This window comes from Macrosteles quadrilineatus, unplaced genomic scaffold, assembly GCF_028750875.1.
Source record: "Macrosteles quadrilineatus isolate MER2022 unplaced genomic scaffold, UCM_ALF_1.0 Scaffold_8__2_contigs__length_117827958, whole genome shotgun sequence".
Taxonomy (NCBI): domain Eukaryota; kingdom Metazoa; phylum Arthropoda; class Insecta; order Hemiptera; family Cicadellidae; genus Macrosteles; species Macrosteles quadrilineatus.
In genome coordinates, this window is record NW_026542601.1 from 9,434,751 (window position 1) to 9,451,303 (window position 16,553).

Below are 16,553 nucleotides of genomic sequence, written 5' to 3' on the forward strand. Positions count from 1 at the left end.
AGGAGCTGAGCTGATATCCCCAGATACAATGAGTGAGGAAGGTATGTGACTAAGAGACTATAAGATACATACCCACATCTGGAATATCTGAGGAGCTGAGCTGATATCCCCAGATACGATGAGTGAGGAAGGTATGTGACTAAGAGACTATAAGATACATACCCACATCTGGAATATCTGAGGAGCTGAGCTGATATCCCCAGATACGATGAGTGAGGAAGGTATGTGACTAAGAGACTATAAGATACATACCCACATCTGGAATATCTGAGGAGCTGAGCTGATATCCCCAGATACGATGAGTGAGGAAGGTATGTGACTAAGAGACTATAAGATACATACCCACATCTGGAATATCCGAGGAGCTGAGCTGATATCCCCAGATACGATGAGTGAGGAAGGTATGTGACTAAGAGACTATAAGATACATACCCACATCTGGAATATCCGAGGAGCTGAGCTGATATCCCCAGATACGATGAGTGAGGAAGGTATGTGACTAAGAGACTATAAGATACATACCCACATCTGGAATATCCGAGGAGCTGAGCTGATATCCCCAGATACGATGAGTGAGGAAGGTATGTGACTAAGAGACTATAAGATACATACCCACATCTGGAATATCCGAGGAGCTGAGCTGATATCCCCAGATACGATGAGTGAGGAAGGTATGTGACTAAGAGACTATAAGATACATACCCACATCTGGAATATCCGAGGAGCTGAGCTGATATCCCCAGATACGATGAGTGAGGAAGGTATATGACTAAGAGACTATAAGATACATACCCACATCTGGAATATCCGAGGAGCTGAGCTGATATCCCCAGATACGATGAGTGAGGAAGGTATGTGACTAAGAGACTATAAGATACATACCCACATCTGGAATATCCGAGGAGCTGAGCTGATATCTCCAGATACGATGAGTGAGGAAGGTATGTGACTAAGAGACTATAAGATACATACCCACATCTGGAATATCCGAGGAGCTGAGCTGATATCCCCAGATACGATGAGTGAGGAAGGTATGTGACTAAGAGACTATAAGATACATACCCACATCTGGAATATCTGAGGAGCTGAGCTGATATCCCCAGATACGATGAGTGAGGAAGGTATGTGACTAAGAGACTATAAGATACATACCCACATCTGGAATATCTGAGGAGCTGAGCTGATATCCCCAGATACGATGAGTGAGGAAGGTATGTGACTAAGAGACTATAAGATACATACCCACATCTGGAATATCCGAGGAGCTGAGCTGATATCCCCAGATACGATGAGTGAGGAAGGTATGTGACTAAGAGACTATAAGATACATACCCACATCTGGAATATCCGAGGAGCTGAGCTGATATCCCCAGATACGATGAGTGAGGAAGGTATGTGACTAAGAGACTATAAGATACATACCCACATCTGGAATATCCGAGGAGCTGAGCTGATATCTCCAGATACGATGAGTGAGGAAGGTATGTGACTAAGAGACTATAAGATACATACCCACATCTGGAATATCCGAGGAGCTGAGCTGATATCCCCAGATACGATGAGTGAGGAAGGTATGTGACTAAGAGACTATAAGATACATACCCACATCTGGAATATCTGAGGAGCTGAGCTGATATCCCCAGATACGATGAGTGAGGAAGGTATGTGACTAAGAGACTATAAGATACATACCCACATCTGGAATATCCGAGGAGCTGAGCTGATATCCCCAGATACGATGAGTGAGGAAGGTATGTGACTAAGAGACTATAAGATACATACCCACATCTGGAATATCTGAGGAGCTGAGCTGATATCCCCAGATACGATGAGTGAGGAAGGTATGTGACTAAGAGACTATAAGATACATACCCACATCTGGAATATCTGAGGAGCTGAGCTGATATCCCCAGATAGGATGAGTGAGGAAGGTATGTGACTAAGAGACTATAAGATACATACCCACATCTGGAATATCTGAGGAGCTGAGCTGATATCCCCAGATACGATGAGTGAGGAAGGTATGTGACTAAGAGACTATAAGATACATACCCACATCTGGAATATCTGAGGAGCTGAGCTGATATCCCCAGATAGGATGAGGAAGGTAGATATGTTACTAAGAGACTATAAGATACATACCCACATCTGGAATATCCGAGGAGCTGAGCTGATATCTCCAGATACGATGAGTGAGGAAGGTATGTGACTAATAGACACCCCAGTGATATGACTGCTTCTGTGTAACTTCAAAACGAGTCTTCCTTGGCTACCAAGGAACGGCCAACAGTCTCCCACCTCTTGGATCAACCCCTGCATGAGTAATAAATAACTATTGTGAATATATTACAAAAATGTTTATTTTTATTTTAGGTTTGAATTTTTGTAATTTAGTATTTACGAGGCCTATCCGGAAAGTAGATTACGTTTTAGAATTTAGGATAAAAGAAGTCTTCAAAAAATATTTTAATATATACAAATGAAACACTAGGTACACTTCTACATAGTCTCCTTCCCAGTTGGTAATATAATATAAGAAACCATCACCTGAGTCTATTTTCTGTGTTGGAATCTCCAAAATAGTGCTAGAGGTAACTGTGCCTAGCCCTAATTTGTTCTCTCAAATCATTTATATGATTTTTTTAAATTTATTTGAGACGTCGTAATGTCTACCAACCTTAATCATTATTTCACAGTTCAAACTGCCAGAACTCTCACCAGGGAAACACTGACTTACCTCAATAGTAGTTGTGGGTGATCTATGGTTCAGTTGTACAGTGAAGGAGAACAGCCATAGAAGAGTGATGGTCGTAGGCACAGTGTATGTGATGGTCTGCGGCGTGGCTAACACAGAGCCTAGGTTGCCAGCACTGACCAAGTCTGCCACCAGTAGTTCTATGACAGTGAGAAACACTAAATACATGATTCTGCTACACCAGATAGGAAAGGAAACAAATGGAACCTATAGAAAAGAAACTGCTAGGAACTATTTCATTTGGGAGAGTGCATGAAGAGGCAGCCAAACAATTGCTAGTCGACAGCTCATTGAACGGAGAGTTACTTTTCTGCCTTGTGTAGCCCAAGGGAGAGGACAAAACAATTTTCCATGTATCGAGTCCTGTCTAATAAGTAGCAGCTTCCGTGTAATAACTCAGAAAGCATTCATCAGAAAATTTTCTGTGCTTTTCCTATCCTTATCCTTTTCCTCAGAAGTGAAGCCAAAGCTTAAATCCACTTGAAAGGAAAATATCAAAAACTGACAGCGTAAGCCCCTACTGTAGTGCAGCACACACTGACAACCAAAGCAAATGTAAAACTATTGTTCTTGAAACATATTTTACAATAAATTCATGACCAGGGATTGGACATCCTTTATGTGGTGCTAGTTGGCACGGTTTGCAACAACATTAGCTACATTTTTTTACATCGTCATGGTGGTTTAGTTTTGATAATCCTCATTTTCAACATTGAATCAATGTTGAAAATGTGTTAATAGTATTTATTTGAAAATATCTTTAAACCTGAATCCGTCACACTAAGGCTTCACGGATACATAAAATTAACCCGCAAAATACTATTGTATAGGAAATGGTATTAAAATACAAGACAGTAAAACTATTACAGTTTTCTATTCTTTTCTTTCTTATTTTCCATTAAACGTGTTCCAGATGAGCCGCAACGTGGTTAATCCGATTACGTTTAATCGGGAGTTGAGTGTAGTTAGTTTTAATTTCAAACTGCTTCTATGTTGAACCTACTCTACTGCTCATAGCCATTTTTCAGTGCAAAGGTTATGGAGTAAGGAATGAAGTAAACAAACAAATGAGTCCAGAAATTACCCCCCCCTCCCAGTTTTCGCCCCTCGGCTACCACCTGTTTATTATTAGACAGGTTCCTGCTCTCTTATCACCTGTTTGGAATCTCACTTTTACAATGAATGATTGCCTTCGATAACTTTTAACTTATCCTCCTAGGTTAGTGTCTTGTACGAACGTTTTGCCATATTGGCTTGAAAAAACTCACTAACACTAAACACTCCAAAATAAAGGAGACGCTGTATCTGAGGTACACGAGGCGCACTTTAAATTTCGCCCATGACTGAGATGGATCGCTACAGAAGTGGGATTTGAACAAAATAAAGGATTCGTATTTCCTGTCGAAACACGACACAGTGAAACACAGTATCGATGTTTTGAATCATAACAATTTCATACAACTTCGATTAATAGAGGGTTTCTTGCTTTTAATTTGACTTGTAGAGATGCGGCAGTTGCACGATTGCAAATTATAGAGGTTTTTGGACGGACTAAAACTTAGATTTATAGAGGTAGTCTACTTTTACAACGGAAAATACCATAGTGGTGTTTCTTCTCGGGAACTATTCAAATTGTAGAGGTATTACATTGCAACAGATGGGGAAGTTTAAGGGGAATTGAATTAACTAAGTAAATTCGATTTATCAAGGATTTCTAATTATTGAGGTTCTACTGTATAACTCTAAACAAAATTTTCTATCTTAACTTAATAATGACTTTGAGATTAGAGTAAGATTTACCTTCCAAAACTCCTCTTTGGGGGTGTGGTAATACTTCACTACTTTGATTTTCCTGAAAACAGTAAAAATAATATAAAAATTTAATTCACATTTTTAGTAGCCTACCGAAATCTTTGAGATTGATTATTGTTTTTTGAATTAACCTTAAATTGTATTTAAAAATTGTGTTATTATGGATCAGAAATGTGGAATAAACACAAAACAGAATGGAGTTAACTAAGGGAATTACATTTCAACATGTAAAATTAAGAGCCATTAAGATGTTGGACAAATTTGTTTTTCGTCCTAAGACGCTAGGCACGAGCACAGGATTCTTTTTCACCTTACTTCAGGCTAGACCTAATGACCATTGGTGATATGGAGGGATTTGAACCAGGACCTCAGGACCGAAGTCCCACGCTCTAACCACTAGAACAGCTCACTTCCCCAAGATGTTGGATTATTAGGAGTAAAAGAAGCTGAAATAGTAGAGGATGAAAAATTTTAGATAAAGGGATAGTTGAAGCTAGCTGTAAAGTGTAAAGAGAGAGCACACAAGAGGACTAACGTGGCGTAGATGTGTGTACAGCATAGAAGAAAGATGAGATCCTTAAAATTGAGTTGATGTTAACAGTGGGAAGGATAACTGGAGAGGTTAAGGAAACGTAGAGAAGACAGGAGTCAGATGGAAAATGGTGAGAGAAACTGTGGAGGGACAGGAGAAAGAGGATAAAGAGGTCTCGCCACACTGAAAGAACTGAAAACTGAACAAGATATGTATGACTTTAAATCTATAAGTTATAATGGTCATCCCACAATTATCTATGCTTCCCCCTTCAGTCTTAAAATATCGAGGTCCTTCTGTGTAACAAGAGTTTGTGAGTCTGTGGCTTAGTCAGTACTGTACTACAAATCCATGGCAGCGATGTCAGAGTCGCAACTCTATTTTATCTTTTTATTCATGTTGAATAGGGTGGGCTGAAAAAAAAAATTATTTTTTTTTCTTAATGCTATACCGAAAAAAACTTGTCTCTATGATGGGTTATCAAAATGCAACAAAGAAAAAAAATCTATACCTAACCTCCAGCTAGCGCATTACACTTGAAATTTCAAAATTTCACTCAAATCATAGGATTTTTAAAATTTTTTAAAAGTATCTAAACCTTTATATATTAGTTTGCTATAGTGAAAATAATATATTTTAGAGTTACAAATAGTCAATAAACTATAGGAAGTTTTGTAATTTTTAAATTTGAGGTGGCGCAAAGGCCTTCAATATAGTAAATTTGTGACGTTTTTAATGCTAACCAACTGCAGTGCAGTACATTCTCTAACTTTTTTGTACCCACTACTATTGTGTTTTTAGATCTATAATGTTGGTACTTAAATTAAGAAAACCTCTTGGAAAATTAAATAAAGATATAAGCAATTTACATACATATATCAAAATGGATTTAATGAATACAAAATAGATTGTTAAATACAAATTTCGATTCCCAAGCTGCAAAATTGTAGTCTATTTGACTCTCACTGAATAGTTATTTACATATTTGGAACCTTGAAATCATGTTTGCTTGTAAAACTTGGCATTGAAGCTCGTGAAAGCAGTGTTGTTCGGATGAAACCATCTCTGTTCTTGACGCCAACAACTTTTGAGGAGGCTTCAGTTACCAATTTCACACAGCGCTCAACTGCTTGTGTGTGACACGGGAATTTATGAAAGTTCCATTCTTCTGCTGTACTGGCAGTTGAAATCTTGGCCCACATTTCTTCTTCGGTTACTCTTCGTAACAGAGGTGGTGGATAAATAGCTGTAGTAGTCCAATCAATAATTTCGTAATATTCTTTTGCCTGGAAGTTGAGTTTTGGAGGTTTAAAAGTTCGGACTAGCTTTTCTTTGGAAGCCACGGCCCCTGATTTAATAACTCTTCTAAACCCCAACTCTCTGATATGAGCCCTTTCATCAACGATCATACTCAGTAGCAAGTTTTCTGGATGTGCGAAAAAAGCATTTCTTTCGATCACAGGATCAACCACCTTAATCAAGTTTTCTGGCAGGAATCTTGATGATGTTATTAAATCGAAAACATGTTTTGGTCCATCAGTAAGGTATTTACTTTTTTTAATCTTAAACCATACAGGCATGTATGATTTAAGTATAAATTGTACCAAAGTTTGGTGTTCTTCAGATGGATTCTCAACACTTAAATAGAGACGCAGTACTCTGTTTGCTGTTGTCAGCCATCGAGAATGAGAAATAGGACCTGGTTCACGAACTGCCAAGTCTGCCAAGCAGGTGCCTGATTTTATAGCCGAACTTATGTCCAGAAGATACTGTTGGTCTTTACTTAAGATTTTCCTATCAATTTCTGGTATGTCACAATCAATGCTTTGAAACTGCACAACTGGAAGTTTTTCACAATTTTTGAGTTTCGAGCCAATATAACCACTAAAAGATGTAGGACCAGTCGTTTCACCATCCAAAGTTTGAAACAAGTGCCTAAATGGTAATTCATTTAGGTGCAAAAGGCAAACTCCCCACTGCAGTGGTCTTTTAATTTTCTCTTCGATTTTGCGAATTACACCAGTTTTCCAGCCGGTGTTTGTGACAGTACCATCACATCCAATCACATCAAGCTCATCCAGCGAAAAATTTTGCTCATGTAAATAGTCCAAGACAGCACTGGCAATGTCCTTTGAAGTTCCAGTAGTTGGTGATACATGGCCAACATAAATTGAGCCAGGTTCCTGAATGATAGAGTAGTGTTCCTCTTTTACAGTTCTTCTAAAACACTTTTGATTCAGTTTGTCAATCTTCAATGTGTTATCCTTTCGGCCATCAAAATATAGCCCTTGAATTACGTCCGGCTCATTTTTTATTCTATCTTGGAGATTCGATCTGAATGATTGTTTTTCCCTTCTAACCTTGTTCTTATCTATTATGAGGAAATCGTCCTCTTTAGTTGCAAGACCTAGGTCATGAAGTACACTAGAGGCAATAGCAGCTGTTGCTCTGTCCGAAACCCCAAATCGGTCACTTGCCAATACGGTATTTTTTAATTGTATACGCATTTGCCACTGCTGTTTAGTAGAACTCGGAATAGGAATGTAGTCGTCATCAGAATCATCAGACTTTTCTTTTTCCATTAAGATTTTGTCTGGATCTATGTTTGACTCCGTCACATTCTTAGAGCATGTAGGCTGGGAATATGAAACTGGTGGAATGTTAGACGACACAACCCGATTTTTTATTTCCTTACGTTGCAGTCTTTTGATTATTTTTTTCGACTCCTTCTTGTCTACATTTCCAATTTTTCCTTGTCCAAGATATCTTTGGAAATACATAAACTTAAGTTCAAGCACGGGAATCTTTTTGTCTTTTTCACATTTACATGAAATTGACAAAGGGCACTCACAGATCTCAGGGACTTTTTTGCAGTTGCATGAGTATGTTATTTTACATTTACATGCAGATACATCAAATAGTGATAAAGCCTTTTGCCTGAACTCCTCAACTTTTTGTTTGTACTTCTCTTTTTCCTTGTCACGCTTAAAGGACTTCATTAGATTACGGTAGCTATCATGGTATGAGTTTATTAACTGAACGATTCTGTAAGGCGTCACTGTTGGTATTGATGCTTTGTCAAAGACTGCTTTTACTTTTGGAGCAACAATATTTGATATCTGAGAGAAACTAACAGGCTTGTTACTTTCTAATGCTAGTACATACTGTTCATGGAAACAGCTCCTAATAACATCCTGGTAATTTGGAAGCTTACTCACAGGCAATTCCCTTGGACAGCCAAACAAAGGACAATCAAAGTCACTCCGAGTCACTTTCTTGGCAACGGCCATCACGCACAATAAACTTAACTCAAAAAATTATAAACATAATTTACAAGATCAACTCAAACGTCAGTCCAAAATCGTACACAGATGTAAACTGCCGAGTGACAGGCCGTCTCAACGTCTCCCCGCGAAGTGCATTGTGGGTGTGTGGAGAGTATGGGTGGGGGAGCCCGGCAAGGCCGCCGGGTCATCGCCCGAACTCGCAGCTGTCATCCCGCACTTGACTCAAAAATGCGTCATTGTAATGACTATTGCGCTACCTCAGATTAATACAATTAAACTTCTGCAATTACTTATTGTATTTCCAAGGCTCTGTTCTAACGTAATATCACTATAGCAGTCCAATATGCAGGTATTTAGATGCTTTAATTATATTTACAAAAGCTTATAATTTGAGTGAAATTTTGAAATTTCAAGTGTAATGCGCTAGCTAGAGGTTAGGTATAGATTTTTTTCTTTGTTGCATTTTGATAACCCATCATAGAGACAAGTTTTTTTCGGTATAGCATTAAGAAAAAAAAATAATTTTTTTTTTCAGCCCACCCTAATGTTGAAGCCTTCCAGAATTGGTAATCAATCATAACAGGTTAGGTACCTTGAAGAAATAAAATTGACAACATTCAATGAATGAAATTTAACATTCCGTTTTGAAAACGACCTAGATGAAACTAGACGGAAGTTCAACTGAGGAATTGTGGACGTCAAGGTACATATAACCTGTTATAATCAATTTTATCAGTAAATTTCACTCTATTAATGTTCACTCCTTGCTTTGCAAAAAATATTCCAACCATAGGTTTGAGCACTATGTGGTACGAGCAAATGTAACCGTTGAAATAGTCGCCTATGGTACCTCTTTTAATGACAAAAATTTATTTTTTCATCCAATGGGTGAGATTAAGTTTCTTTTAATATTCAATTACATCGATTAAAGGGGATTTATACAATATCAAAGGATACCTGAATTTTGTTGCAGTGATTTCTTAAATATTTTAATTCTTCTGAGAGACGAACCACTGAGCTTTCCAGATGTGAAGAATAAGTTGAATCCTCTGACCTAGAACTATAAAAATGTAATATAATATTCTTTTCCATTCCTTTCTTCATCCGACAGTACTAAAGGCCACATATGTGAATCGAACAGAATCTAAACAAGCTATCTAAGCTTTAATTTTATAGAGATGATTTTTAAGCTGCATTATGAAATATACTTACTCTTTCATCTGAACATCCTGTTCTATTTGTGGATGACACCTGTAGTTGTCAGTAAACAAAAGGTTATGCTCTATATAAGCATAACAACACGCCCCTAAAACATAAAACATTTACTAATACAATATTTTGAAATTAAATGCCTTGTTTTTGCTAATCAAGAAGCTATTAAATGCTCACATAAAAATGAAAGTAGGCCTATACTAAAAACTATTTAGAAAAACTCATCAAAAATAATTTATTTTACATTAAAGATTTTATCCGCAGACAACAAAAGATTTAAAAATTTCCTTGTAAATAAATTAAAAACATGATAAACAAGTTTTTGCAAATAATGTACAGTAATGAGAAAACAATTAAACAGTAGGCCTAAAATACACCTGTAACACTAAAATCAACACAATACTAAACCATCCATTGTTTATTTAGCCCCTAAATAAAAAAAAATTATCAACATAACTAATAGGCAATAAAAAAAATTAAAGTTTTTTTAAAACATATTAAACTCAAAAAGCTAGAGTCCAATAGCTTTTAGCTTTTTCATACATTACCTTTGTGTAGGCAAAAAAAGTTAAAAACATACCTAAAAACGCACTGATGATTATGAGGGTTAACATCCTCAAACACTTAGCAAAATTGAAAACTTTCTCCTTAAGTCTCTGTCTCTCTGCCATATCATGTTTCACTGTAATCAAATTATAATAGTTGTAACAGATTACTGTCTAATAGAATTTTACCAATTATTTACAGGATGCTCAAGATGGCTAAGTGTGTAGCCTACATAACCAAAGTGTCACAGGACTAGTGAAGTCTTTCGAAAACTTCTAACACACCTTGGCACCTCTTTGCTTTAAATCAGAATAAATAATAATTTAAATTGTATGCAGGGTATTTAAAACTCTTAACCTACCTTTTAAAACACAATTATTATCGCCTACAACAGCTGTTCGTTATTAACACGCGTTTATTAGCTCGCTTTCTTGTCTGTACGGTACAAATTTTGCAAACGGAAAAAGAAACGTCATCATTGTCTCCTGGGATAGCATAAAAATCTTGAATATCTCCCATGGCCATGGAATCATTAATCGTCTTCCACTTTCGCAGCAAAATACTGAATGTCTTCTGCGGTCGTTTGGACATCATTATCCTCTTCCGCAATCGTGACAAAATATTGAACAGCTCCCGCGGCCGCAAAGGCATCATCATCATCACCCATGGGTGAATGTTCTCGTTGACATTCGTGATCACTACAAAAGCATGAATCTCTCAATCGCGTGGGCTTGATCCCCGCAGACGCGTTCCGCGGTCGCGATGTTATTGAAGTCATAAAAGCACGGCTCGAGCTTCATTTTCTGACTTTGTGCTAGATCTGAAATGAATAAAGTTGTATGAAGATTTTCTCTATTAAATTTCAACACTTTCCAAAGGAAACCAATTTTGAACCGACCTGATTTTGGCCCGAGACCCAAAGGTAACATTTTTTTTAATGATTCGAAGTAAACAAATCTGGTCCGCTGAAAGAGTGGAATTATTTATTAGCTAGTGTCTTAGCCTCCTAGGTTTATTCGCTGATTTAATTGTTTAAAAAAATGGTCCAGTTAATTCAGGTGAATCACTATAGAGGGGCCTCTCAGGTGTGACATATGGGGGGTCTCATATCAATTCTAAATATGGCCCCATTATAGCGCCTTCACGCAGGCTACTAGCGCTTTTACTGGTTTAAACAAATTATTGCCGTCATAAAAAACGTATGGTAATACTAAAATTAATGTTGTTATGAAATGGGGACCTGTGTGGCAGGGCCCGTCGGGAGTCCATGTCCCGGTAAAATTTCCAGAAAACCCCTGATGATGGCTTCGTCCTACCCCCCCCCCCCATCACGGCCCACTTACGCCATTGTTGCAAATGACAGCGAATGGAACATGGACTACCTTCCCGCCTCCATGGCAACCAATTGTGAAACTACAACTCAAATGTGCACCACCCCCCTCAACCCCGTTGCTATGAGTAATACCCTATTCCCTTTTGGACAGGAAAAAAGCAGATCAACTTACGGTTACAGCGCAAGGACACAACGACTCTGTTTTAATGAATCACCCAGATATTCAATTCATACTTTCACCTCTGCACCCATGTGGATAACACAACAATGACTTGTTAACTCAACCTCAATTACTTGAACGAACAAAATTAAACTAAAGTAAAGTTTGATTTAACTTGTTTACCTTCTTCCTTTGTTGAGGTGGTTGTTTCCTCTCGTAGGTTGGGTTGAAAGTTGACAGAGGATCTTATTTGTGGGCTTGGCTTTATGCCATATTGCAACCAAAGTTCTGTAACATAGTGTGTTTTTCCAGGGTTACAAAATATAAAACATTGGTGTATTTTGTGTAGGAGGTGTGGTTTGAATACAATACCCAAGACGAATCTTAACGGTGTTATTGTGGCTTACATAAAGTACAAGGAGTACTAGTTCTAGTATAGGGTACCAGTTACGCAAATGTAATTTTAAATATCTGTGGATAAGTCACCTGTGCCAATTGGTTGTCACTGTATTGAATCATGTAAATAAAACTCATTAAATCTAATAAAATAGTAGTTTTCATCACTAGCGAAAGTGGCTTTTTTTGGTACGCAATCATGTTTTACGATGGAAATACAATTAAGTACCAAAAGACACTTTCGCTCCATGTGATGCATAATTATTTTCATCATACTGTGGAAATAACCTTCTAATTGTTACAATAGACAACATAATTTGAGGTTGTACAAAGTCGTCACCAATGTTTACATTTCTGTTGTTTACAAAAATAATTTTAAATATCGTATGATTAGCAGCGTTTTCAGAATGGATTAATAAAATTATGAGGTTAGCAAACCGAAAAATGTAATACTTGTTTTTTCTGTTCCTTATTTTGAAGTTACCCGAAAACGATAAATTTGCGGACGATTTAGAGAACTAAAATATTCTGTGTTCCGGACTCCGGACAGTATAATGAAAAGGTTTTTCCTACATTTTACAATTTTTTTTTATATTGATTCATTCTATATTTAGTACCATCATTTCTGTATTAAAAGAACAACAATAAATTGTAAATATTTTTGGAAGTGGCTAGATAAACGTTAATTTGTTTGAGAATAGCTTGTAAGTTACAGGTACTAATTTATAAATCTCTTTGCCACAGTAAAAAGTGCATTACAAAATAGATTGCTTATAGAAATATACTATGAGTTAAATAATATAAATCCACCATATATTTACCATATATTAACAGTGTTAAAAATAAGATACGGTCCTTACCATTGTCATTTAAGGGGACTAGTCTGTTCCTTAGGTCGTAAAAGTCTTCTGTACGAACAGGTTGTGAGAAGTACTTGGAATCTGGTTTGGGAGCTTCGAGGAACAAAGGAAAAGATAAAATATGAAGGATTTAATTTCAAACAATTGAAAAAGAAACAATGCAAAGAAAGAAAGAATAAAAAATAAAACAAAAGCCACAGGAATCAAAGCAAAAGTTTTACGATAAAGTCTAATCATTATGATCCAACATAACAAGGGTAGCTATATTCACATACGTATTCCAAATTTGAAAAATTATAATACCCCTGCCGCAGCAAAACTGTAGACTAAATGAATTTCTAGCTTCCTGTACTGGCCAGTTATATTCATACAATGTCATCCCATGTTTTCACGATGTAAGTTCGTATTTTCGTGTTCATCGATGACGTCAACATGAATGATATGACATTTGACAGCATTAACAAAGAACTTCATCAGTTGTTTTCTAACCCTTAAATGCATTAAATAACTTTAGATTGTAATTTCCTAAAAACCAATAGAAAATTCACTCCATTTAATTAAGATAAGCAGTGATTTTTACAGATAAAAAAGTGTGACACACATGACTAAATGAGAATTAATTAATTTTACTTGTTGAAAAACCTCCAAATGTTCTACATCACTGGAAATTTAAATAAGCTTAAGCAGGAAAAATTGCCTACAATGTGTTAATTTTTCAGTTTTACCGAGGCTGGTTTAATCCTGTATACCTAAATCTTTTTACACCAGGGCGTAAATGTTGTGGTATTTTATACATACCCCGGTCCGATATGGAAGGCCGTCGTCTTCTGCCTGATCTTGTAGGAGTCATAGATGGTGTCCTAGGAGCTTTCATCGGTGTACAAGTTACCTGCCAATGTGAAATCGGTTATAAAACTTTTTAACACAAAGAAAAGTATTAAGGGACAGCTAATGCTGCACTAAGTTTGGGCTTGGATGTTCTAATATTTTACAATACAGAGGTGTAGAAACCGGCATAGGATTAGTAAAATTGTTGACCACCTAATCGGAATAGATTTCCGCACACCTTGATTTGTCCCAAACTTGGGCCCCCCCTGTGCCACCCAGGCTGGCCCAGTCTGGGTACATCCCACTCTGCTGTATCAACTTTCAACTGTACCAACCCATGGGAGCTGGATGGATTTGGAAACCTGTATTCATCACTTATTTAGTTTAGTTGTAGGTTGACATACTTCCGCAACAAAAGCAGAGCCTGCTAGCTTCGATGATGTCTTTTGTTTCCCCTTGATTCCCTGTACATCCCACAAGTTTTGTGCTTTAACTGTATATTTGCCACTTGGTTTACTACCTACAGTATCGGTTTTAAGATTTTTTATTCAACTTTTGGACATCAAAATTCAAAAGTGATGTACTTAAAAACCTAAATGAGAAGTCTAACTTACAGCTATTAAATAATCAGTAAATTACCTGCATAGGCTCAGATTCTGCAAACATGTCATGTGACATTGTTGTGATTTTACGTTCTCTCTAACCTTTAGGCAAAAATATTGCATCCAAACCTGAAAAAGAGCACAGTTTAACTTCAACCAACATCTTCTTGTATTCTGCCATTTTAATAGTGGTGAAGTCTTGATTTTACAAAAGATTCAATTACTGTAACAGAATCACTTATTTAACTAGACCAATTCTTGGACAAACCTTAAGAATCAAAAAAAGAAGTCATAAAAAGGAACCTGAGTTCCCTTAGGCCTACTTACCCCAAAATAATATGTTTTAAAAGAACATTCTATTTAGGCTGACCTAGTAGGTATTGGATATGGAAAGCCAAAACGTTCACCCTCTGGTAACCATATTCAGCTTAAAATATGCACACCTTTTTTCTTTTACATCTCTGACCCTTTTTCGAAGATATAATTTAATAATAACTGTAGGCTATTGTAGGGATATTTCTTCCACAGTCATGTTATATTTGGTATTTTGAGGCATCATAGTTTTAAATAGTGTTTGGTCATTATACATGTATAATGCATGTATAATTATACATTATTATGTATAAATGGTAGTCATCATTAGTGTATATGGTATTTTGTAAAAACGCAGATCTATAGCTTATGTGCTGTATTAGGGAAAATATGTATTTACACCAATAGAACGGATTTATAACACAGAGGACATGTTAACTTAGGTTCTTCTGTGTCGTGGGACTGTGGGAGGAATCTAGGAGAGATATTTGTGTTGTTAGGCATACATCTACAAAGCCAACAAGCCTTGGAAGACTATATCAATTCAAAGTCACGTAAACTAATCAATAATTTGTGTTTTTAGCGAATTTCCCAATAGGGAAGTATTACCATAGGTGGCGCAGTAAGACTGAGGCCCAGGACCGATTTCCTTTTTCATTTTGATATCCCCCGAGGCCAAAAACACCATCCGTTCAAAATGTTTTGGATTATGGATACCAGGTGTCCTAATCCCCCTCTGGTTAATTTTTAAACGGCTGCATATGTTCAAATGAACTTCAATACACGTTACTAGGGTAATGTAGAGTACTTTTTTGTAAATTCATCCCCTAAATAAGTTAGGAGTTGCTGGGGGTAGCTTAAGATTTTTAAACGGCAATCCCTATCAAGCAGCACATAATTTTACGTGATGTGCAGTGAGCCGGAGAGATAAGTTAATTGTGCCCCTTCCAACCTCGAGGAAATTATTCTCTTCCTTGTGCCCCTGGGCCCGAGCCCACTTGGTCTGGCCAATTTGATAAACAGGCCCTGCACCCCAATAGCATTCAGATTTTAAGGCAAGCACGAGCAATAAGTTATAACCCACCAGAAGTAAGTTAATGATGATGAAGGGTTTTAGTTTTAAGTATTATATATTATAGTTAAAGTATATAGTTAAAGTATTTAAGCCTAACTTACTTACCTCTGATACCCTAACTTAGTTTATTAGAACAGCAGGTATGCTAAAAGGTTAGGAGGAGCTCCTTGTACTTGAAAAATCAGCTTAACTGTAGTAGGCCTAGCCTAATGTCAAAAGTTTAAGGAAAGCCTTTTCCTTAATTAGTAGGCCTAACTTAGACCCAAGGAATGACAGCAACATGCCACATGCCAGCAAACCCTTCATTTATAGCCATAGACTTAATTCACAAACTTATATAAGTTAGGCTACTAGGCCTATTTCTAACAAATGAAAATGGGCTAGGCCTAAAAATAAAACCTAACATAGGTAACTTATTCACTTACCTTAAGTTTTATTAATTGTTTACTTCCTTGAATAATAAAAATAGTAAGCCTTCCTATCAGAACAATCAGGTTAAGATGTTGTATTTTAGTATCATTCTCCTTCCTAAAGCTGGTATAAGTTAATTACTATAGTTATTAAAGTATTAAAGTAAGTTAAAAAATAAAGTAACTCAAAACTCAAACAATAAAATAAACAAGCACGAAAAAGAGAAGAACAAAAACAAATCACACAGTGATGTTGACTAGAGATGCGGATTTAATCAGCATTGCCAAACTATACAAGTTTATAATGGAAGTGAATACGAATCTGTATATGTGTTTAAAAGAATTCGTATTTGTTTACTTTACTATAATAATATCACGGCTACCTTAAAGTTATTATGAAAACGTAAGTATTATTCTATAAAAGGTAAAAAAT

At 36.7% G+C, this 16,553-nt stretch overlaps 1 protein-coding gene across 1 annotated transcript; it reads right to left on the bottom strand.

The window, feature by feature from the left end:
* Positions 1–57: 57 nt before the first annotated feature.
* LOC128999557 (uncharacterized) lies at positions 58–16,282 on the bottom strand. Its single transcript, XM_054426130.1, has 16 exons — positions 16,136–16,282; positions 14,361–14,452; positions 13,692–13,782; positions 12,894–12,986; positions 11,821–11,925; positions 10,179–10,280; positions 9,599–9,692; positions 9,344–9,440; positions 4,556–4,607; positions 2,738–2,895; positions 2,143–2,313; positions 1,783–1,857; positions 1,513–1,587; positions 1,063–1,137; positions 613–687; positions 58–147 (listed from the first exon to the last, which is right to left on the bottom strand). The coding sequence occupies exons 2-16, from the start codon at positions 14,397–14,399 to the stop codon at positions 58–60; spliced, it is 1,392 nt and encodes a 463-aa protein (XP_054282105.1). The 5' UTR covers positions 14,400–14,452; positions 16,136–16,282.
* Between the last annotated feature and the right edge of the window lie 271 nt (positions 16,283–16,553).

Bases quoted from the DNA above. Each gene is read 5' to 3' on its own strand.
- LOC128999557 (XM_054426130.1), bottom strand. From the start codon at position 14,399: ATGTCACATGACATGTTTGCAGAATCTGAGCCTATGCAG. The intron at 10,281-11,820 runs GTAAACAAGTTA...ATTTGATTACAG, and splicing joins CACCTCAACAAAGGAAGAAG to TGAAACATGATATGGCAGAG. The intron at 1,138-1,512 runs GTATGTATCTTA...TGTATCTTATAG, and splicing joins CTCGGATATTCCAGATGTGG to TCTCTTAGTCACATACCTTC.